General features: G+C 44.5%; 1 protein-coding gene across 2 annotated transcripts in view; it reads left to right on the top strand.

Moving 5' to 3' along the window:
- The window catches only part of srgap2 (SLIT-ROBO Rho GTPase activating protein 2), a 53,434-nt gene that overhangs the window by 25,138 nt on the left and 3,760 nt on the right, over window positions 1-24,536 (top strand). The window contains exons 2-20 of one of the 2 annotated variants that reach the window (XM_070841400.1): window positions 4,476-4,668; window positions 10,003-10,165; window positions 13,021-13,083; window positions 14,747-14,962; window positions 15,341-15,469; window positions 16,393-16,614; window positions 16,780-16,881; window positions 16,991-17,188; window positions 17,330-17,414; window positions 17,958-17,985; window positions 18,258-18,288; window positions 18,992-19,052; window positions 19,256-19,333; window positions 19,460-19,594; window positions 19,686-19,791; window positions 21,864-22,088; window positions 23,183-23,262; window positions 23,627-23,825; window positions 24,277-24,414. In XM_070841400.1, coding sequence (XP_070697501.1) covers window positions 4,476-4,668; window positions 10,003-10,165; window positions 13,021-13,083; window positions 14,747-14,962; window positions 15,341-15,469; window positions 16,393-16,614; window positions 16,780-16,881; window positions 16,991-17,188; window positions 17,330-17,414; window positions 17,958-17,985; window positions 18,258-18,288; window positions 18,992-19,052; window positions 19,256-19,333; window positions 19,460-19,594; window positions 19,686-19,791; window positions 21,864-22,088; window positions 23,183-23,262; window positions 23,627-23,825; window positions 24,277-24,414 — 2,452 coding nt within the window. The remainder of the gene's footprint in view (window positions 1-4,475; window positions 4,669-10,002; window positions 10,166-13,020; window positions 13,084-14,746; window positions 14,963-15,340; window positions 15,470-16,392; window positions 16,615-16,779; window positions 16,882-16,990; window positions 17,189-17,329; window positions 17,415-17,957; window positions 17,986-18,257; window positions 18,289-18,991; window positions 19,053-19,255; window positions 19,334-19,459; window positions 19,595-19,685; window positions 19,792-21,863; window positions 22,089-23,182; window positions 23,263-23,626; window positions 23,826-24,276; window positions 24,415-24,536) is intronic. The other variant, XM_070841408.1, reaches the window with a different exon arrangement.

Consider the following 24,536-nt stretch of genomic DNA (forward strand, 5'->3'; position numbering starts at 1 on the left):
ATTCTACCTCACAGATGGCTAGATCGCCTGGTTGGATGTCTTGGATTTCTTAGAACTAGCTAACTGGTGTGTGTGTGTGTGTGTGTCTTTGTGTTCCCGCTGCGTTCACTGATTACCTGGCACAGGTTGTTGGCCCATTGCTGGCAGAGAGGCTGTGTTTAAAGGATTATCCTGGTTTATACAACTTATCTCATATCTCTGGTTTTGACCTTCGTTTCTATTGATTTTATCAACACTTGACTCACCAAAGTAATTGCAGAGATATGAGAATATGGCAACATCACTACAGCAAAGTCAGCACCAACACTTATGCCAGATTGTCTAAACAACTTTGTTTTGGAGATAAAACTGACAGTTAATCTCTTTATGCTTAGAGAAGCTGTGTGCATACACAAATATGATCAAAGGTTAAAGTTTAAACAAGAACTTAGTCTGTAAACTGTGATGTATGTTTACAATTAAGAGTTTGGGTGATAATCTTGTGCTTTTCTCTGTTTCAAATTTGAGGAAAAGAGAGCACTGATAAGCACTCAGTATTGTAATTTGTATGCGGAGAGAAAATCTTGGTGAGTACATTGTTCAGCAACAGGTATCATGATTAGAAACTGCAAAAATAAGACTGAGGTCGTAATTAACCAGAATTATCCTTTAACTGAACCAACCTGCCGTCTGTGTCGGTTTGTTGTTTGTCATCCATCTCCAGTTCAAGCCTTGTCTTGAACACTCATCACGTCTACTTGTTAACAGTTGCCATGTGTGCGTAAGTGTGTGCACGCATTTGCGTGTGTGTGTGTGTCTCTACAAGCCAGTCTAGTAATGGAGGAGGACAGATCTGGATTGGGGCCTCCAAAGACGAGTTTGGTAGCTGCCGTCAGAACAGCTCAGAGTGACAGCTTGGACTCGCATCGTGTCACATTGCTGTCAGTGTGTATGTCTGTGCTGTGCCCATAGCCCAGGGTGTTTTCAGGTATAATGAGTGCTCGCAGCAGGATGTGTGGCTCCTGTATCTAGGCCAGCTCAGAACAACATCCAGGGCAACCATCACTTCAGTCAGCTCCCAGATAAACACACTGAAGCTAATGGCATGCTTGCTGCAAAAGGTAATGTTGCAGGAGAAACATGACTTTCAGGCTCCACACTGTGCTTCCCAAAATGGGACTCAAGTATGATATTATTGGCTGTGTTGCTTCTCTATTTCCTTTTCTAGTTTTATTCCCTCCTGCGTATCCATCCACACGTTTGTATGCGGCAACATGCCCGACCCTTCATGCGTTCAGCCACAACCCACTGCAAAATTAACAGCAGGCATTGGCCATGGTGGTAATGTCATTCTAGTGCAGTTACGCTGTCTCCAGCCATCATCTCTCTCTATTTTTGTCCTCCTTTTTCTGGGCCGGGATAAGCAAACTAATCAATAATGGAAGAGGGGCAGGTTTGGGTGAAATGGTTTGAAAGACAAAACAGCCACTGGACTCCTGATTTCTGCCATCTCATGCTCATGTTTTATTTTTCTACATAGAAAACCAGACATATGGAGTGTATGCATTCAAACACACATTCACACGACACCACCCCCCACCCAAACTGAGCGCCAAAACAAACCAACAGGTGGATCCTATGACTGGGTAGAGTTACGATAACAGAAGGAAAACAAACAAAGATCTTGCGAAAGAAAGGCCATAGGAATCAGTGGTCCTTACAATACACCTTACGGGTGTGCCAGCTGTCTGTGGATGTTGAATTATGGCCAGAAATGGACTTTCATGAAACGTGTGTGTAAATACGTAGCTTTGTGTATGTGAAGCTTTACACCAGGGAAGTAACGCTACACTAAACAAATCCTGATGGGTGTAGATGCCTGTTGTTATTGTAAAGAAGGATTTCTCAGCTTTATCAGTTTCTAGCTGTGTGAATAATGGCAGATGTTGACTGTCGTGGTTTGCCACTGAGTGACCGTGGTGATCTTGGTGCACTGTGACATCACTAGATACCTTCTGTAGGTCGACAAGCTCAGTATGTAGACAGGTTGTTACACAGAAAAATGAAAATCCCACAGAGTGGAAGAGCTGCTTCAAAGGTTAGCAACCATCTCCCTCTGCCTACGTGTTTTGTGTTTGGTCTGTTTGTGGGACTGGTGATCAAAGTGAAAAGTGTATGAACAAGGCTCGTGCAGGCTGAGCCAGACAGCCCTCAGCACTACAGACAGAGGAGGAGGAGGAGGAAGGAAAAAAGAGAATGTAGAGGATCAGTAAAGTAGAATCCCAGATCCCGATTACAAGACCTGCTCTCGTCCGCCTGGAAAATGTGACTGGGCTGTCTGGAGGGGGTGGAGGCGTCACATTCCAGTTCACATCCCACTTCTTACTGGCTGAAGAGGATGATGACCGTTACAGAGAAAGGAAGACCTGCATCTGTCTTTTCTGACGGCATCTCTCCATATTGCTGTACCAAGCACCTCGTATCTCAGCAAATACTCCTCTACTGTTGATGACAACAGCATTTACATGGATACAGACTTTTCCCTCAGGGAAGTTCAGCTTAGCAGCCATTATCATTAAAGCACAGCGTCGCTCAAGATTTGCTTTGGTTCAGTCACACAACCATATATTTTATAAATGGAGCATACTGTCAGAATCACTCTTCATCCTAATGTGACTGTTAAGGCCCAGAGAGATGTTTCACGGCACAGGGCACGGCTTTCCTATTAAATTAACTTTACCCCCATTAAACCTGCTTCCTAAACATTGGGGTCACATGAGACTGATGCTGCCGTTTGTTTCTACACCCCTCAGTCTGCCTCCCTGAAGATTACCTTGTGCTGTCTTATGCATCTTATAGGAGCGCTTGTTTTCATTTTGGGTGTTTGTTCACTTGGCGTGTGCTGTTGTTTTGGGCAGGCTAATTATAAGACTGCCATCTCAAGGTTTTGTGTTGCAGCCTTGAGAGGCTGGACAGTGACTCACTCCCCATCATTGACTGTCTTGTGCGATGAGGAAATTACACCCAAACACTCTCTCACACACACACACACACACACACACACACACAGACCACAAGTCAATAACACGGGTTGTCAAAGCAAATATTCACACCAGGTCATTAGGCTGTGTGCGCATTCATTTCTTTTGTATGTGAGTGTTTCCGCCGTAGCGTCATAATGCCGCAAAACTCCTCCGTTCTGGCCTTTTAATCAGTAAATAATGGCTGTGAGTGGACACAGCCGCTGGCTAGTGGCACAATGTTTAGGTCTGTGTTTATGAGAGAGGGAGAGAGAAGTGCTAGACGGGGGAGGAGCGGAGTGGTCACAGACACATTTAGATATCCCACTTCTCTTTGTGGTAAAGAGAAACTGCTCTCTCAGCTGTTAAACACAAAGGCGGTATCAACAGACGCTGTCGGCTGGATAGACGGCTGACTGTCTGCCTGCCTGCGAGTGTGTGTGTGTTTGAATTAGTGTGTGTGTGTGACGGGAGTCTATACTGTACTGAAGCCAGGATGGAGGCCAAAACCATCCGCTTTCTCCTCAGCCTGCGCTGTAAAGGTAGGACGGCTTTGGTAGACTAACCATGATGCAGCTGCACAGGCTGGCAATTGGCAAGCGTGTGCGTTGTTTCTTAACTCTTTAAAAAAGGATGCATGCACAGCCAAGTCAGCATTGGCAGGCAGGTATGAGAGCATAGCATTAATCTGTCAGCTGTCAGCACTGATCCAGCTTATCATCATCATGTCCTTGGGTGTGTATGTGTGTGTGTGTGTGTGCGCACATGTTGCTGTGGATGCTTTGCGTGTCCAAGTCTATAACTGCAGTGGGCAGGACTCTCCAGAGGACTTTTTTTGTAGCCAGTGATTGAATATGGTTACTGAGTGTGTCTGCACTGAGTGCACTCTATTAATTTGAGGCCAGACTGGGGAGCAGCATGGAGGAGGGAGAGGGGAAGGAGGAAAATGAAAAGTGATAAGCTGGGATAAATGACTGCCTCTGGAGATCTCTGTGTGTGGAAGAGGATAACAGATCGCACACACGCAAATGCACACATGTGTATGAAAATGACGATGTACACACATGCACAGCAGTCTACACTTTACGGACTGGTGGGAGGGGGATGGATATCAGCCAGGACTCCAGGCTGATGTGTCAGGCTTGTGCCAGGTGTTTCGCCGGAGCTGGGCTCCATCTACATTAGCCATAAAGAGGAAACCGCTTTAGACTTTAAAATCTGACACATTGTTGTGGAACGCATCTTAATGATAGCATTGCGCTGTCAACAGTAATGTATGCACCTTCCTCCCTAGCTGGATGCATAATTGCATGTAGTTTGCGTTTTTTAAAGAAAAGAGGCCTTTCATTTTAGAAGTGTGGGGTAATAAACATTCTGTGTAGGCTGTCCTCTGTGGCTGGATTGTGGTTTGTGTTAAAAAGCCAACAAAGAAGTTAAACTCATCTCTGTTTCTCCCTCTTCCCTCCACCCTGGCAGAGGTCCGCGCCCAGCTGGTGGAGCAGCTCAAGTGTCTGGACCAGCAGTGTGAGCTGAGGGTGCAGCTGCTGCAAGACCTGCAGGACTTCTTCAGAAAGAAGGCAGAGATTGAGGTGGACTACAGCCGCAACCTTGAGAAACTGGCTGAGAGGTTCCTCACAAAGACCCGCAGTACCAAGGACCATCTACTCAAGTACGGGAAACTCACAGCCGCTCTAACACACACAAAGCATGTACACACAGGTCACGATGTTACATGAGAGAATTTCCCCCTATGGGGGATCAAATAAAGAAAAGTCTAAAGTCTACATATTTATTTGTTTAGTTCAAAAGCCTTAACAGTGAATATTCTTCACTTTTTCAAGATTTCAAGCAAGATGGAAAACCCAATTTCTTTATTTAGCCCTGTAAACAGTGTAGAATGACTTCCTTCCTGAGAAAAAGAGAAGTGGAAGCAGGCAAAAATTAAAAACGGAAGAATGGCCAAGACGAGGGAGATCATGTTGGTGTGTCAGTCATATACTGACAAAATACTGATGTACTGCACATCCCTCACAGCCTCCCAGTTTGATCCAATGAAACACCATCGAATGTCCTGTTGTACATTTCATTAGGACTTTTGTTTCTGTTAAAAGAGAGGCCGTGCGTGCGTGCGTGCGTGCGTGCGTGCGTGCGTGCGCGCGGTAACTGTACATTTTGCCAGAAATGGCCAGGTGGCGATTTTGTGCTCTGACTATTTTGCAGTGTCTTGCTGAGTGTGTAACCTTGCCCAAACTGGGATTCTCTCTCATCAAAGAGGGCTGATTTCTCTTCCTTTTCTCTTTCTTTCTCTTTGTCTCTCTCTCTCTCTCTCTCTCTCTGTCTCTCTCTCTGTCTCAAATACAAGCACACACTGGAGCTCATCAGCTTTAGCAGCGGGACGTGTTCTTGTATAATTTATCTGGTGGTTTTTGGTGAGAGAGCGGCCTGTTTCCCTGTGGAGAAGGATTCACTGAACTGCTGTCTAATCATAAACCACACACACACACACACACACAAATTCAGCGGAGCTACCACAGATAAATTGCGGCAGAGGGTGCTTTCCATTTAGCTAATTATGCCTCCTTGCGTCCTCGCGCCTCCGTCTTTTAGCCCAGGACTGGAAACTGACCAAGGTCTGCCATCATTGAGGATATTTTTAATACCTTAAATGCATCTGGGAGAAGAGAAGATTGAGTTGAGGAGCTTTGAGCAGGAAAACACAAGTGTAACCTTTGCAGCGTTTAACTGGTCAGCAACACCCTTCCCAAGGAAGTCGTTTGGTTGTGTGTTTTAATGATTGATGACTGCTGCTAATTGAAGGGGCTGTAAGGCTCTGTGATCATTACTGCAGTATCATTAATATATCATTACTGCAACACTGTTTTCTTTCAGACAACCTGTGGGGACATGAGTAGTCGCATCTAGTGTGTCAGGATTTGTGGGACAGCTGTGCGTTATCAGTAATTGCTTACTCTTCAAAAATGTAAGCAATGACCCCTTCAGTAGACACCATTCCTCATCCTTCCATGCATCTCTCTTTTGCACCGCAAAGAGCCAAGATGCAATGAACAGATTCAAGTGATGCGACGAGGAGACGCATTAGCTAAATGGACAGCATCCATAATGTTGGGGTCCAATGCTAGGTTGGTTGTCACTAAAGCTATTCTTGCATAAATAAACACAAGGCCGCTTACATTTTATTACATCTATTTTTACTTTGGCCTATCTCTATAGCAATGCATGAGCTTATTATTCTGATTAATAAGGTTTTATGTTCATCAGTTGGGTAAAATGCTACTTTTGGTGTGTGTTCATCCACCAGTGAACAAAATCAGAAATCAAACATTGTGCAGCAGCATCTTTCATCTTAGGACCTAATGTATCATTTCGTAAAGGTTGCAAAGGTTTTTCTACTTGTTCACGAGATTAACTGCTTTGAGAATCACTATGTTTCTAAGAGAACAATTAGGAGAAGCTTATTTTCTTTTGTCATTTTTTACTTTAGCTGTATTAAAGGTGTTATTGGCAGCCCTGTGCTGTAGAGGAAACACTAGCTGACTTATTGATTGACAGGAGTATCCACTGTTACCAAAACTGTTAAGAAAGACTGGACTCTTTTGCTTGTCTTCTTTTACTCCTTGGCTTCCTGTTAACCATGTCCTCCTCCACAGCAACCTTCCTCATTTTCCCCCACGCTCTTCTTGTTCTCTTTTTTTATGCATCGCTCACTTTTTTTTTTTTTTCCAGAAACATTCATTTCCCTGCTGGGGGCAAACCCACATCCATGCTGTCTCATGCACATGCAGGCACAGACTAAAAGGGATCGATGGGGCCTCTAAATGAAACCCAATTCCAGCCAGGAGGACATACCCCCAACACACACACACACAGACACACACACCCTCCAGCTCAGATCAATACCGAGACAGTTGCAAAGTGTTTTCCTGTGTTGCATATTGAGGGAGGGTGAGCAGAGGGATAGGGAGGGCAAAGGACAGAGAATAAAATATGTAGTTGAGGAGGTCAGCTACTGCAGCTGCCTCAGCAGGTCTGCTCACGTCATAATCTATCAAGATGTCACAATAAAAAAAATTCAATTCACTGACAGACAAGTGTTCAATCTTTACGTTTCATTTCTCTCTCTGCTCTTCCTCCAGTCTCTTCTTGCTTTTCTTTTCATCCAACATCTGTCTATTTAACAGTCTCCCTGCATCTGCTGCTGCTCAGTCCGGGTGCCACGCTGGAATTTCAGCTATTTTCCGGTTATGTGTGTGCATTTTTGTGTGTCACTATGTAGGTGTGTGTGTATGTGTGTGTGTGCCTGTGGCTGTTTCTCTGTACAGCCAAGCAATGGTGATGGTGCTCCAAGCAATGTGGGTGTGAGAGTTGGTGTGTGGTATGTGTGTGTGTGTGTGTCGATCCCATGGAGACCCCTGGTATTCCTGCTATTTGGCAGGCCACATACAGCAGTGGTGGTGGGGGGGGGGGGTTACACGGTTTAACTGTATTTGTGTGTCTCTGTCTGTGTGTGTGTCTATTTGTGTGTGTTTGTGTGCCCTGAGGCTGACAGGCTGATTGGTCACATGGAGAAGCCCTCACAAGTTGCACACTGATTCAAAGCCTGTCCTTATGCTAAATATTAGGCCAGTTTCACTGTTAATACGCTGCAGCCCTTTATACAACCCACGGTCACAGCCACATATTATTTCAATATGGTTTTTGGGTTCTGATTCTAAAGATCACATGGTCATATGACCACACGTGGACTGAAAATTACTGTTTTGCATCTACTGTGGCTGTATTCTTTTATATTTGTGCTGTACTTTTTTCCTACTCGCCGTCTCTATTCATTTACTCTGTTAATGGTGCTGAAAAATACGAACAACTTGGCAAGATAGGGAGCAATTTTTACCTTTTTTTTTCTGAAAACAAAAATCACAAAATACTTCCTGATTCACATGACCAACAGTTCATGCCACCTTAAGTCTAATGAAAACAAAGGATATTTTCTTTCAACATAGTTTACTGTCTTTCATTATTAAAACACTGCCTGGAATTAGAACCAAGATTCAATAACAACCACAATCAATAAAGAAAAGCAGCTTTTGAATCAGGCTTGATAAAATCTCATTCATACCTAATCCAGTCAACACTGATGATATTATGATATGGCTACAACATTTAAGCAAATTAGCAGAAAAAAATTAACATCACACTATGGAAAATATGCAAATATCTTAAAGTTTTTATTCTAAATCCAATTGTTGTTGTAATTGTATGTTGGGCCTATTTTTTTTGTGTAGCCAGTTTCTTCATGCATTCTTCAATCAAAGTTTAATTAAAAGTATCTGCAGCCTGCCTCCTCAGTTGTACAAAACTGCCAGCAGGGATTCCCTCTTTAATGCTATACTTTTTGATCCTGAATTTAAATGACCATTTAGCATTTTTCCTCCAAAGTGAGTCACCGGCAGCACCTGACCCGAGGACTGACTCTGTTCCCAGCGAGCACCATGTGACCTTCGGAGGGTCGCTGACATTTCAGTGTTTACCTTGCGATAGCTGAGGGTCGGAGAGAGTAAGGTGATATTTCATCGGGTGCTGCAGTGCCATTACCATGGCGATCACTGGTGGGCTGAGGCAGACATGTCACGTGGAGGCAGAGAGGCCGGTTGCTTCAGCAAATAGAGGAACTGCGGCCCTTTTTGGTGGAGAAAAATGTTGTGCAACTAGTGAAGACAGACGTGCCGGAAAAGAAACAGACAGCAGAGAGAAGCTGGAGCAGAAAGTACAAATATAAAATAACAACACATGACCATCAAATTTAGCGTGTGACACATGGAGAGTTTCAGAATTTGGGATTTGTAATAAGTAGTGGGTGGATTTTTTTTTTTCTTCTTCCTTTCCTTGAAATTATTATTGTTATTGGGCTCAATTAGTCATCTGACCATCTGACCAGTGACAGCCAGTACCAGCATATCACATCACTGTCTATGACTCATCTCATCAGACTCTTCTTTCCCACACACACACACACACACCCATGGACACCACCCCCTCTCTGTAGCCCTTGGTCAAAGACTTGCTCTGTCTGTCTGACCTAATCTGTGCTTGGGTCACTGCTCTACTTTTACTGACCCCCATCTGTGTGTGTGTGTGTGTGTGTGATGTAAATGCCTTGCAGCTCTTTCTGCTGTTTCTATCCAGTTAAAGCTGCTTTTAACAGCACAAAGACCTTCTTTCATCCACTTACACTCACTCATAATCCATTTTACCCACTAGATCATCCATGGATCATCCATAACACGTACTGTACACGCACACACACATGCATGCACACTCACAGTGGCACTTATTGTGTGCACACACTCTGAAAGGGGTTGAGTTGGCTTGTAAGCAGGACATTGACAGCCTCGCATTTGTGTAACAGCTTAATGGGCCCTTGAAGCAAAGACAATGAAACGGTATTGAGCTATTAGCCTGTTAGTGAAGTCATTCCAGTCTTTAAGTCTCTCTCTTTCTAGCTGTTTTTAAATGTTCTCTCTCCTTTTTACTCTTTCTCTTTTTTTCCTGTCTGTGACAGCTGTGCTCGTAGGGAAGTCTTACCTCTGCCCGCTGGGTTTTGTACCCTGGCTGAATCCTCTGTTTGGGCTGGCTCGCTGGCCCTGTGTGTGTGTGTGTAAGTAAGTGAGAGAGGGAGGTTGTTTTCTGCATAAATCTGTCTGGGCATTCTCTCCCTCCCCGTCTTTTATCCAAATTCCTTGTCTCATCTTTGTAAAGAAAATAAATAAAAAAAGTGTGTGAGGAGTGTTTTTTTTTTTTGTGCAGTATTCTTGTTTCTACATTTTACATGAAGCGGGGCCTGTGCGTATACGTGTGAGCGCACATCTATCAGCAGGATGAAAGGGGAAATTAGAAGATGAAAGAGACTTAATGCTCGTCATTTATCTAAAAAGATGCTTGGAGGCACTTGAATACATTTTAAGACTCTCTTTTGCTCTGTGTGCAGGAAAGAGCAGAGCATTTTATCCCCGGTGAATTGCTGGAACCTGTTGCTGCTTCAGGTGAAGAGGGAGAGCCGCGACCACGCCACTCTGTCCGACCTCTACCTCAACAACATCATTCCCCGTTTCGCACAGATCAGCGAGGATTCAGTGCGCCTCTTCAAGAAGGTAACACACACTCAAACACACATAGACACAGCAGGACTCTGGAAGGTATGTGATGCGTAGACGTTTTGAAGGGTAGGATGCTGCTCCTCTGAGTCAATCTATTGGTAAATAAAATATAATAATCGTTCTAGCAACTATATTCTGACATGCTGTTTCCATGTCCTACTTTTTGCTCTGTCCATCAGTCTCTCCAGCATCTGTTTTCTGTCTTGGCTGATTCATTGACTGACAGCAATTCATCCGAACCTAAGGCCAGAGGAGTTTACGTTGTCTGTGGTTCACACAGTAGCCTCATTCTTGTCTCCTTTGATCTCTGCCTGCTAGTCAGAGCAAAAACGAGACGAGGCAGAATGATGGCGAGAAAGAGGAGATGTGGAGGAAGAGGGTGCTGAGGGAATAGGAATAGAGAGCGGGGGGGCTACATGAGAGGACAAGAAAGAAAATTGAGAGGGGATGAAGCGATTTCTCTGGAGATCAGAGCTCGCTGTGACCTTGTAGAGCAAATACCAAGGCTCAGCCCTCCTCTGAGAGACGGTCGTATTGTTCATCTACAGTATATGTATATAGAGTTCAGTGTATATTTTTTGCCTTTAAGCTAGTTTTGTTAACATGTAAAGATCATTGTTTAGTGCAACCTCTTAACTGTTCATGTTTTCATTTATGTGCATCCTTTTCTGTTTGGCTTTTAGAGCGATGACATTTCTGTAAGTTGAGGTAATTTTGGCTGATCCTTACCTCCTCAAAGGATCCGTCAAATCGCTTCCATCTTGATTAAAGATTTAGGTTTATGTTAGAATATTAAGTGTTCAGTTTTAGGTAAGGATCAAAATGAGGACAGGGCGTAAGAAAAGAATGTGTCCAGTGGAAAGCCCTCACAAATGTAGTGAGTAAGTATGTGTGTAGAAGGCAAAGTGAAGCAGTCTGTGCCTGGAATGTTATGGCAGAGGCTGCTGATTTCCAACCTCGATAGGTTGTCTTTGAACTGCATTTACAGTCTGAGGCGTTGAGAACACACACATAAACCTCCACCCTCATTTTTCTGCCTGTCTGATACACCCGTGCAAAAACAAAACACACTTTCTCTCCTTTTTTTCTCACTCTAGGTTGAGTCACGGGCATTGATTTCTATTTAGATAACACTGGCTGTTCTTTGGCACGAGGGTTGCTTCCAACATGTCTGGGTCACAAACAGGCTGCACACATACACACAGAGAATGCTCTAATGGCTAATTAAGCAGATAATTACTTCATTTATAACATTTCCCGTCAGTGGCATGAATACCAGTAGTGCCAAGGGCCATGACACACACAGTACACCCACCCACACACCCAACTCATGGAGATGAGCATCACAGCCCCTATTAGAGAAGAAAATGTTCGCCCAAGCCAGTGTGGAAAGTAGTGCAGAATGATAGTGTGAGCACAGCGGGAGTGTTTATGAGATCTTGTCACCGAAAGAGAGGAAGCACTAACGAGTCAAACTGTGTTAATGAGTGCACAGTTTCAACCTGGACCACAGACATCGGGGCTAATGAAGCGTGCTAGTTCCTAGTTTCTGTTGCGGTCTTGCTCAGCCAGACAAACGACCACAGGCAAGATGAGAAGTCCAAAGGTCATGATCCACAGTTGATAGATAGGCGGGCTCAGTTGTGGCTGATTGCTTTTTGATTGGCTGTGGTGTGGCTGGTTGTCAACTACTATGAGCCTCTTACAGCACTTAAAAAAGCGAGAGCTGGACAACCTCCGTTATCCGGTTACCTCTTTTCGTCTGCTGCGCCACCCTAAATCTGTTCCCTGTCACTTCCTCCCTCTGCAGCACACACCCCTCACCTCTACGCTCTCTGGAATTCTCCCAAATTGATTAATAATTATGAATTTTGCTTTCTTTTGCTCCATAACCCCATCCCTCTCTCTCCTTCAGCTTGTTATCCACTCCCCCCCCCCCCCCCCCTTTCCTTCAATTTCTCCACTTTCATTTGATGAGACGTTTTTCAACTTACCACCCTTTACCTTTTTTTTTTTACTGTCTCACCTCTGATCCCCGTACTGCTCCCCACCACGCCCCCTCCTGCGCCCTCTCCCAGGAGAACACAGATGTTCAACATGCGCTAGCAAAATCTGTTCTTGCTTTCATTCGGCATTCCTCAACCATTTTTTTTTCACCTGACAGTCATTGCTTCTTTTATCTCCTCTTCTATTTTCTCCTGCTTTGTTTTTCCTGTCTGCTTTCAAGTTCAGACCATTTTATTTGTGCATGTGTGAATTTGTGTGCACACATATCTGTAGTCAGTTTATGCCTCTCTCTGTGTCATTATGAAATGTGCGATGGATGTCTTTTTAATGGTTGGGGAGAGTCCCAACACGAGTGTGTTTGCGTATGTGTGTGGAGTCTACTGATCTGTGGGTTGCTGTGAAGTCATCAGTCACTAGTTGCTCTCAACAGTTATGTCTGGAGAATGGTAGTGTCTGTATTACTCCCTGTCCTCCCTCTTCTGTCTCTTTTTATCTTCATGTTCATGTCTTGGGCTCCGTCGTCCTCTTACCCTCTCCGTCTTGCGCATTTTTTCCCTCCCTGCCAACATTTAATGATCTGTATCCGAAGCTTCCTGCTTTAACTCCACACCCATCAAATCCAGCACTGCTTTGCTCATTTATCTGGACGAGTGACTCCTCCACTCCTGTTTAGTCAGATAATCTCGTCTTGATTGATGATGAGGCATGATGATGAGGGTGAGCTGGTTGACAGAGAGATGACCAGGTAGATGGACAGATGGGAGAAGCTGGAAGTGATAACGCAGAGCTAATGGTTAGGGCTCTTCTCTCAAATGAATCCGTCTCTCTGTCTGTCTCTTCAGAGCAAAGAGGTCGGCGTACAGCTGCAAGAGGACCTGATGAAAGTTCTTAATGAGCTTTACACGGTAAGAGAAACCGCTGCCATTGCATTTACAACATATTGATCCATAATTATGTGTTATGTAATAGAGGTGTTATGCTGAAAATTGCTTTAAAAATGTGCCTATTAACTTTGTATAACAGCATATTTCAAAACCAAAGGTACAAAGTTCTTAACTACAAGGAGCAGTTGCAAGTAAAAAATCATATACAAATACACAAATACTGCAAAGTGCATATAGACGACACAAAAACATGACATAAAGAGATTAAGGAGGCAATTTGGCTATAGTCAGCTAAGGATTAAGGACTTTCAGCCACACTGGCGGCTTTGCTTGGGGGGGATAGCTGTCATTCGGTCTGGACAGCACTAGTCCCGACTGAAACGTCTCAAACAACTATTGGATGGATTGCCATGAAATGTTTTGCACAAGTATTCCTTGTCGCCAGAGGAGGAAGCCTAATGACTTTGATGATTCCCTGAAGTTTCCTCTAAAGCCACAAGCAGGTTGACATTAATGGTTTTGGATAAGATTCCTCGCAACTAATGGCCAGGTTGTCATGAAATGTGGAACACGCATTTATGGTCCCCTCAAGATGAATTGTAACAACATTGATGAGATTAAGACGACAGTTAGCGCCATCATCAAGTCAGAATTATAATTTGTCCAACACTTTGGTTCATGACTGAATACCTGCAAATTATTTTGTCCCAGCTGTACTCTAACTGTTAATGTTAGCATGCTAAAAGATCGTTCTAAGTGTCACACCTGCAAACATCAGCATGTTAGCATTGTTATTGCAAGTGAGTCAGCATGCAGGCTGACATTAGCATTTAGCCCAAATCACCACTGTGCCAAAGTACAGCCTCACAGAGCCGCTAGCATGGCTGTTGAAGTATATTTTATAAAGCGATCTGACACTGAATACTGTACACTCATGCTTCTGTAAAGCGCTGTTGTGTACATCCTTAGTAGTTGGATTTGATCACTGATATTTTAGATATCATCACTGTCTGTTGTTTTGGTCCTCTCATGCTGTCAGGGACATCATAGTGTCTTGTTACACATGCCAATGGTGCTGCCAAAAGGACTGAGATAATCAGTGTGTTTCACTGTCTGTGTGTGTGGGCAGAGTTTCCCCCCACAGCTCTGAGCAGCAAGCAACTGTATAACTTCAGCTCAGCCAGGCCCATAAAAGCAGCTCTTGTGCTGTAATTATAGTATATAGTAAGAGATAGAAATAGATCTGGTTTGAGTGACGCGCACATGCTCACATGCATACTCATAGACAGAGCAGTGTGTCTGTCTTTGAGTATGCAGTGTCGTGGAAGGGTTTGAGCTGTATAATGATGGCTCTGGTGGTGGTCACTGGAATAAGGCTGACTCTGCACACACGCTCGTTTCATGTGTTTAACTCTTCATGTCAAACTCATACCACCGTGCCCAAACGCAGTAGTGTTTTACAGTAGAGGAGTGTGTGAGTCATTTTGGAACGCCAGCCCCGGACGTTCATTCCAAAAAATCTGTCAGTGTTTTGTGCTGTTTGTGTACTGAGCCCCAATACTCCACTCTCATTATACTGGCTGGTGTAATCCCACTTTTGATCCAGAGCCAAATTCTGAAGTAAGAGACATTCTGGGAAAGCACACACTAATGTTTGCTCGCAAATCTCAACCCTCGTTCCCAGGTGATGAAGACGTACCACATGTACAACACTGACAGCATCAATGCAGAGTCCAAGCTGAAGGAGGCGGAGAAGCAGGAGGAGAAGCAGATGGGGCGCTCCGGTCGACAAGACGACCGACAAACGCCGCGCTCCCCTGACACCTTGGCCAGCATCAAAGCCGACGAGAAACCCATCCGACGCTCCAGTGTCAAAAAAATCGAGAAGATGAAGGAGAAGGTGAGCAGGGCCGGGCCTGCCGGGGGAGGTGAAGTGGAGGACAGCGAGTGGAGGGAGGAAAGCTGTTTCAGAGTGCTCCACCTGTTGTCACACTGACTTACAACGCGTGTCTCATGAATAATTTATCAGTGCACGACTGGCTTATTGCTAACCTTGTCTTCTACAGCTGGGGCCTGTCACAGCAACACGGTCTTCCACTTCTTATTATCCATAATCAATACTGAGGCGTTTCACTCTAACACCTATTATCCCTCTCCCTTCCTTCCCTCTCTCTACCTGTCATTACACTTCTTTTTTCCTTCGGGCCTGATTTCTTTCGGCCACTCCTTTATAATCTCTCTTTTTCTCTGTTGTTCTTCTATCTCTGCCTCCTATCAGAGACAAGCTAAGTACACAGAGAACAGGCTGAAGGCCATCAAAGCCAGGAATGAGTACTTGCTAGCTCTTGAGGCCACCAACAGCTGTGTCTTCAAATACTACATCCACGACCTCTCCGACATCATTGACGTGAGTATAGACGCACCCTGTTACTCTGGGATACACACACACAAAAATATGTCTACAAATGTTAGCTGCTCCCACGGTGTCCCTTTGCTCTAGCCAGTGGTGGCCCTTCAGACAGTCTCTTCACATTAGCTTCAGTGCTCCTAATGAAGGCGGTAGACCGGTCAGCCTCTCTGCATGTTGTCTCCATCTTTGTCTCTTCGTCCCACACACTCCTCACGTCGGAGTGGTGTTTTGCTCCCCGCATAGACAGCCAGCGGCCAAAACATCTACATGGCATGAAAACAGATTATTTTCTGCTTGATTAAAAACACTGAACGGCTTGCTGGACTGATGGGCCAGTCAGGAGCAGGTGTTCATTCTCTCACACTGATTGATCGCACTGACGGAGGCTCAGTAGCGTGCACTGTAGTAGTTCAGTGTACCAAACGTTTTATCTGTTGCTTATGTAAAAAATCCAAGTTTTGTACAAATTTGCTTTAGACCAGTCTGGCAGGTACCAGCTGGAGACAATATGTCCAATGAACTGATAAACAAAGAATCCCATCTGCAAAGTGTGCACAGTGAATACACCTGATTTAACCATTACATGGTGGTGGTCTTAACTGTGGACGGCTTGTCACTGGAATATCATCAGTTTGATCCCTAAACAAGCCCCTTAACTCCAAACTTCTACAGAGCCCCAACAGATCAGATTGCCATTAGCAGCTTCCAGATGAAAATTAGAGCAAAGCAACAATGGACATTTTGTTTCTGTATGTTCATTTATCCATTCAACAAGCACAAAATCTCAGATACAAAAATTTGATAAAATCCTCAGATTATGCCTCACACCAGGATTACACAAGGTGACCATTTGAGATTCTTTAACCAACAATATTAACATGTGTTTATGCATTTTTTTTTTGTGCATGTTTGTGTGACAGTGCTGTGATCTAGGCTACCATGCCAGCCTGCACCGTGCCCTGAGGACCTACTTATCTGCAGAACAGAACGTAGAGACGTCCAAACACTCCGGCCTGGAGACACTGGATGGAGCCGCAGAGAGTCTGGAGCCCAACGGGGACAAACAAAAACTGATGGAGACCTACAACAACGTCTTCTGCCCTCCAACTCGCTTTGAATTCCAGTCCCACATGGGAGACACGGTACAGTTCTAGTGCTCGAGTCATTATTATTCAGTGTCTTTTCTACAATGATAAATTAAGCATCTGCACAATGGGAATTGTGGCAGAACCAGGTTGTTTTTGTGATGCTGTTATCTCAAATTGTTAACTATCTCTCTTCCCATTGTGTTATGCGTGTGTGTGTAGATGGGAGTGATGTGTGCACAGCAGCCGGTGGAAAGCGAGCTGCTCCAGAGGTGTCAGCAGCTGCAGTCCCGCCTCTCCACACTCAAGATTGAGAATGAAGAGGTCGGCCATCTTTCTTCTTCTTCTTCCTCCAATATTGTTTATTAATCTTCCTATTGTTAATCACAGCTTTTGTCTTATATCTTTTCTTGTCCTCCTTACTGTCCACCAGGTGAAGAAGACTATGGAAGCCACTCTGTCCACCATCCAAGACATGGTGACGGTGGAGGACTATGACGTCTCTGAGTGTTTCCACCACAGCAACAGCATGGAGTCGGTCAAGTCCACTTTCAGCGAATCCTATCTCAGCAAGCCCAGCCTGGCCAAACGGCGGGCCAATCAGCAGGAGACGGAGCAGTTTTACTTCACGGTCAGTGCTCACCACGTTCAATGTCTCAGGAGCATTAGTGAGATCGAGCCTCTAATTAACAAAGCTGTAACCTTTCCTGCTGTTATATTTGAGCATAATCTGCACACATTGTGACACTGTGTTTGTGTTTGCGTGTTGTAGAAGCTGAAGGAGTTTCTAGAAGGCAGGAACCTGATCACCAAGCTGGAGGCCAAGCATGACCTCATCGAAAAGACCCTGGGAGAGAGTGAGTGGGACTGTCGTGGTGTCCTTCATATCTTTTAGATGATGTCCTTGTGTCCTGTGTGTGTGTGTGCATGTGTGTGTGTGTGTGTCCACAGGGAGCCCCCCCAGTTGGAGGAAGATGCCCAGAGGCAGAATAGGGAGCAGATCAGAGAGATGAGTGGTGTAGTGGGACACATTAGGGTCCACGCAGAGAAGCGGAATGAGTTTAATATATCTAATAATCACAAGCTCTGTGTGCAAGTGTGTGTGTGAGTGGAGAGCTAGGTCACAGTGACAGTGACCATATGTGGATGCAGCTGTGAGTTTAAGTGTGAGGAGGGGGTGTTGTTCCTCAGGGCCAAACGTGTCCGCATTTCCACAACCTTACAGGAAAACCTCTCCCAAATTGTGTGTGTACGGCTTAAAAGGGAAGTTTGTTTCCCCGTTTCTGTCCATCTGAAGCCGTTTCCTCATGTGTCCTGCTTCTACTATAACTGTCTATCTCTCTCTCTCTCTTTTCCTCTTTCCCCTCCCCCTCTTCCTGTTTCTCCCTCCTCTCCTTTAGGTCAGAAGACCGACTGTTGCCTTGCCAGGTAGGTGTGGTGAAGGAAGGAAATATGCTCACACACACACACACACACACACGCACACACTCGCATATACCATAGCAGCATTTAAACTTGATTTCTTGGCAGCCGGGGGTATTATTTTCCCTGTCACTGTTTATAGATATTCTCAACACACGTGCATATGTGTCTGTGTATACAAATAGAGCGTTACCAGAGTTGTGTGTATAAATAGACTTTCTCTGGAGACATAATGACAGAGCGCCGTTTCTTTCTCTCCCCTCTCTCCCTCTGTGTAGTGGACGGAGAAACTCGTCCGTACGGAAGCAGGTAATTATCTGTCATAAGTGTGTGTGTTTGTGTATATTTGCCCCTGACTGGCTGTCAGCTTCTCAGAGCCGCTTTTGTTTTTAACTCAAGCCAGATGTTTATTCACAGTATCCTCCGCTCACAGGACACATGGGCACCTACAGGTTGACAGCATGTTGGTCATTATCACATATAAACCGATGAACAAATATATTCAGTTATATCTACAACTGAATCCATACAGTTGGTTGGTAACTGTCATGCAGTCTGAAACAACACATAAGTGATCAAAAGAAAGGACTCCATTGGAGAATCTCATGTTTGCAGCTCCCCCTTGTGGATCGTTTTTTTTTGCTATAATCTCTAATTTATAGAGAAATCCATTGATCTTTCATTTCAAATAATAATCACGTTTTTAGTGTTATTAAAACCACAAAGGAGTTCACACAACAATGGGGACATATAATGTCCACAGCCTTACATCCCAGAAATTTCTGGAAACCCCAAACAAACAAAGGGAAAAAGAAAACGCACTGTCTCCTAGCAACAGCTGGATACTGTGCCCACCCTCAACCCCACACATAGCTGTGTGCACTGATGCATGTGCGTGTGCAGACGTGTGTGCGGAAATCCTCCTGACAACAAGTGCGCTGTGTTGTATTTCCACACCGGTCTCCTCTCCTGTCTTCCTCTATCGGGAGTAATTCTTCTCTCCCTATTTTAGGACTCTGGTGAAGCCATCCCACTAATGGTCGAGAGCTGCATCCGCTTCATCAGTCGCCATGGTGAGTGAAATTCTCCAGTGAAGTCATCGGTTTAGGTTTTCCTGCACACTGATTGGTTGAACTGTCATGCCAAGTGGGATTGGTTCTGGATTAAATGAATCTGCGAATTTTACCTGAATTTCTGAGCTGGAAACAATTTTCACAACTGCATAATCCTGAAAATGAAAAAAAAACACCTGTTTGTTTATGTCTACTTTGTTTAGGTCTGCAGCATGAGGGCATCTTCAGAGTGTCCGGCTCTCAGGTGGAAGTCAATGATATCAAGAATGCCTTTGAGAGAGGTCAGACTATCATCCAGCAGGAAACATGAGCATTTAAAACAGACTGAAGTTGTCCAAAGCCTTATTATGTTCTGTCTCCCGCTCCCTCCTCCTCCCTCTTCTCTCTGTCTCCTTGTCCGGATATAGGTGAGGACCCGCTGGCAGGGGACCAGAATGACCATGACATGGATTCCATTGCTGGCGTCCTGAAGCTCTACTTTAGAGGACTGGACCACGCCCTCTTCCCTAAGGAAGTCTTCCATGACCTCATATCCTGTGTCTGTAAGTCTCTCGTCCTTCTGCCTGTTTGTGTAAGCTTTTATTTATGCTTGAATTGTGTGAATCTGGGTGTCATGGCTGTGTTATTTTCCAGCGATGGAGAGCCTCCAGGAGCGAGCAGTCCACATTAAGAAAGTTCTGCAATCTCTGCCGAGCAAAACCCTCATCATCATGAGATACCTATTCGCCTTTCTCAACCAGTGAGTAACAGGACACACACACACCAGTGTGTGAGAAATCAACCATTTATTTCTGAGTAGTTGCTGCAATAGACAGATCTCGTATTAGATTAGCAACTGTGGCTGTAATGTAAGGTGTGTTACATGACATGACAAGAGAAAAACCAAAGAACTAATTTACTGATACAAATCAAATGGTAAACCGACTTTACCTGAATAACAACAATACAAAGCATGCCAACGCTGCACTCACATTCACCCATTCATATACTGATGGTTGCCAAACTGCCGTCAGGAAGAAACTAACTGTTCACACACGCACACACACACACACACTCTCCCACTGAAGCACAGCTTCGAGAGCAATTTGGAGTTCAGTGTCTTGCCCAAGGACACTTCCACATGCTTACTGGAAGAGTCGGGGAACAAACTAGCTCTGAGTCACAGCCGCCCACAGGCAACAACTCATTGGATTTGCAACTAGCAGCATGTCAGTGAAACCAGTGTGACAGTCACCACTTCTTCTGTTTGAGTTTCAGGATATCTTCAGGCTTCATCTGGTTTGCTTTACAGTCATCTCACACAAAGAATACTAAATGGTCTCAGCCGAGCACCCAACCTGCATCAGTCTCTACTGTAATCGTGTCACAGGGTGTAGGGTTAAAAAGACTGCATGTGTTGCTCTGACCACTGGGAACAAAATGTGTTATTAGAAAAGACAACTGTTGGGTCACAATAAGATTCCTCCCTCAAAGTCACTCTCTTCCAATATCAATCAATGTACAAAAACATCTTTCAGTAAACAAAAGACAATAAAAAACTGTTTTCAATCACCATACAATAAGGAACCATCACTTTTATTGTTCATGAGAGTGTCTAAGGGGAAGAGAATTACAACAGCTACAGTCTAAGGTTTCTTTGAATCCAGTATCCACAAAACCACTATGATATAAACTTTTCAAAGCTGCTGTTTCTGGAAGCGCTGTCACTCTGTGACTGCCTGTGTCCAAGATCAGTACACAGTGATGCATAATTTAGCATTAAGAGCACAAAACCTGAAACTAGTTCAGCCGTTTATAAAAGCAATAGAGCCTAAGAGAGTAACTCTAAGGAGCATTCTTATACTCTTCTGATCCACTAACATTACCCCACACACACTCAAAAACACCATAAATAAACACCAAAAGGGGGTTAAAAGACCTTCATTTGGCTCTGCAACATCAAATCTAAACATCCTTTAACCTTTGTGGGAAGTCAAGTTCAGACCGTAATGAAAGTCCAAAGTGCAAAGAATATTTCTGCCTCTTCATTACATAAGAAACTGGAAGCTCCTTGAGGAGTGATTCTATTTTCCACTTAAGGTCAAGTTTATTTGTATAGCCCACGACACGCTCACGACAGCTCTTTAAAGAGACAAATTCCACCAGAAAAGCATCGGGTGATAAGGGAGAGTTTGAAGAAGCTTCAGTAGAGGCCATTAAAATAAAGAGGAGGGCTTGTGTCATAGTGAGCACTGGTTTACTACTTTACTTTGTTGGGTGCAGTATTAGTTGAATATACTGGATGATCTGAACACACATTCCATGTGGTCCAATCCATCCCTAAAATCCAAGATGAAGTCTCTCAGTAAAGGGAGGTGACGAATGGGAGTGAAAGACAAAAAAAAAAAAGGGATGTGGGAGACCTGAAATTTGAGACTCCTGGGTAAACCAAGTGGCCCCAGACAGCTCGTGTGGAGACAGAAGAGGAGCTTCTTCTTTTTGCTTAAGTGATTTACGGTCACCTCAATGCTCCTGCTTCTTCTCACACACTGAAACACACACACACACACACACATCATCAGATCCTTCATCACTGCAGTGTACAAATGAAGTGATGCATCAATGCAGACTCTGGTAGTGTTTACTGTTGGAACTCGTACGATCCGACATACACAGGTATGCATTCACAGCTTACATACACAAGCAGGGAGTGATGAAGACTATAAATGACATGTCATGGCTGTTTGTGTGTGTAGTCAGTTTTTGTGTATGTTATATGTTTAAGAAATAAGGTAATGCCCTCCAAACGACTCTGCTTTCCCTTCCTCCCAGCCTGTCTCAGTACAGCGAGGAGAACATGATGGACCCCTACAACTTGGCCATCTGTTTCGGTCCCACCCTGATGTCTGTCCCCGAGGGCCATGACCAGGTCTCTTGCCAGGCTCACGTCAACGAGCTCATTAAAACCATCATCATACACCATGACACTATCTTCCCCGGGCTGCAGGAGCTGCAGGGTCCCATCTACACCATCCCGGGAGCTGGAGATGACTTCTGGTGAGGGCTGGGCACGAGAGCGTGTATGTGAGGGGAGTTTGAAGAGTAAAAAGCCGTGTAGGGTATGAATTTGAATCGCTAAATCTGGTAGGGACAGCAGGAAGCGTCTCGTCCAATTGTTATCCAACTAGAGGGGGCTTGGAGATGATAAGGAGGCCAGGAAGAGGGTGGGGGGGTGGGCAGGTGGTTGATTTAGGGGCTGCCGCGGAGTGACGGGGGCCTCAGCTTGTCTGCTCCGCTCAGGGCCAAGGGGCCATTGGGATCAACTTACCCTCCATCACACCGGAGATTAAAGTACCGCCTGACCACATCAGCATGCACACACACACACACACACGCACACGCACACGCACACGCACACACGTACACATGCACACACACCACAGTGCACACAAGGGCCAACTTTCAGTTTTACTGTAATGACAAGCCTCGGCACCAGTTATTATGGTTAGTGCCCGTCAGTGCAGTTGTTTAGACTGTAAGTCACGCTGGAGGAGCAGCTCTCAGTCTCTGCTGTACAAAGTGTAGACAGGAAACATTACAACACTTACTATACTTGCTATATACACTTGTTGCACCCAGGGTCATAGCTATCATGTGATCGATGCTGTGTTTCATCTGGGAATTTTGAAGTTTAAACAACTTTGGGTAGTCTACATTCAACAATTTGAAAATATTTATAGTGGGTATTGAGTTGGTTTATTTTAGTCCAGGTATAGCAAAATTAGACTACTTTTAAGCCAACAAAATAAATGAATAAATTGCAAAATAAAGCAGTCACCATTTCCCCTCCTCAGTATAATTTTCATTATGTTTATTTATATATTTGCATTCCTGGCAGCGTAGAGGAAGTTTGGACATTTTGTTTACAGAAAATACAGAGACAGATGCTACATTTTTAATATAAATGTTATTTAAAGGAGTGTACAAGTTTGCAGCATTGGTTATAGTCCCATCCCTGTGCAGTGAGCATGAGCTTATGTGATTTAATAAAGGAATATGAGGTCAAGCTGTGAGTCATCAACACATGTCGTCAGTCCGAGACTTTAGTTGTTGTGTCCTCTAACCTCATCTGCCCTCTGTGTCCACATCAGTGACAGCCCACACTGTGAGCCCCCCCTTGTGGAAGAGCCTGCGCCCGACACCGTCTCTGTCAGCCACAACAGCGAAGATGGTGCATAACACACACACACACACACACACGTGAACACTTGCAGTACACCTACTTTATAAATTGTAAATACTCTTGTCACGAGTTCATGTGATCTCCTCCTGCTTTTCTCACCAGTTACTATGGCTCTAACTTTTTTAAACCAGCTCACATCCTGTTCTCAGTAACCTGTTAATTATACGGCTTTGTTACTGCTCAGCTTTTTTTTAACATTTGCGCAGTCACCAAATACAGCAGCACTAACCTGCTATGCACTAATCTGGCCTCCCCTCTCTTCTACCTCTCTGTTCTCCCTTGTTTGTCGCTGCCCCCTGCCCCCTGCCTCTCTGTCACTTCCCGTGTCCGTGCACCATCCTCTGAATCTCAGGCTCCTTGGCTGTTTCAGAGTCCGACCCAATCGAAGCAGTCGCTCGGTTCGACTACTCCGGCCGGACTAGTCGGGAGTTATCATTCAAGAAGGGTGCGTCTCTTCTTCTGTACCAACGAGCCTCTGACGACTGGTGGGAGGGAAGACATAATGGAGTGGATGGACTGGTGCCACACCAGTACATCATGGTCCAAGACACGTAAGATGTGTTCCAGTCCCTAGACTTCATCAAATGTCTCTATGAGCGTCGGAATTACAAATGAATCAGAAACAGTATTTGTATTTGTCACTCTGTGTCTTATTCTCAAAATGTTTGTCTGTTGTAAATTTGATCATGATAATATTTTACTCATTGCATCTGTAGAATTTCAGGAAATGCAAACTCTGGCCGTCAAGGCAAACAGCAAAGAGGCTTCTACTGTAAATATACAGAGAAATTACACTTGCTCTATAATCTGATCAAATGCAAAGTAGTACAGTGTAAATCCCCATGGATAACGACATTTTCACGATCTGTAGCAAGCTGTGTATTACAGCAGATCAACTTCCTTGTCAACTTTACATGTTGTATTCATGCGGGCGGAGTGGTTCATTTAAATGAGTTTGAGGATTTCTTTTACAGTTTATGAACTACTGCTTGATTGTTTCAGAGCTGACGGGGGCAGGGGGAGTCCAAAGCCTGATGTGGACAGCAGGGACCTGCTGGAGGAGAGGGTGTCTACTAGAGGCAGCGCTGCTTCTCCCACCGGAGCTCATGTGGCTGACATCTACCTGGCCAATCTGAACAAGTGTGTCCAATGCGCAGATACTATTTACAGTATATGATAGATTTTCATTTGCAACTTTAGTTTTCAGTTGAGGGGAAATCAACATGGGGCCCCAAAGTGTAAAAAAAAGTCAGGAACCAAAA

This window comes from Pempheris klunzingeri, chromosome 2 (assembly GCF_042242105.1).
Source record: "Pempheris klunzingeri isolate RE-2024b chromosome 2, fPemKlu1.hap1, whole genome shotgun sequence".
NCBI lineage: Eukaryota > Metazoa > Chordata > Actinopteri > Acropomatiformes > Pempheridae > Pempheris > Pempheris klunzingeri.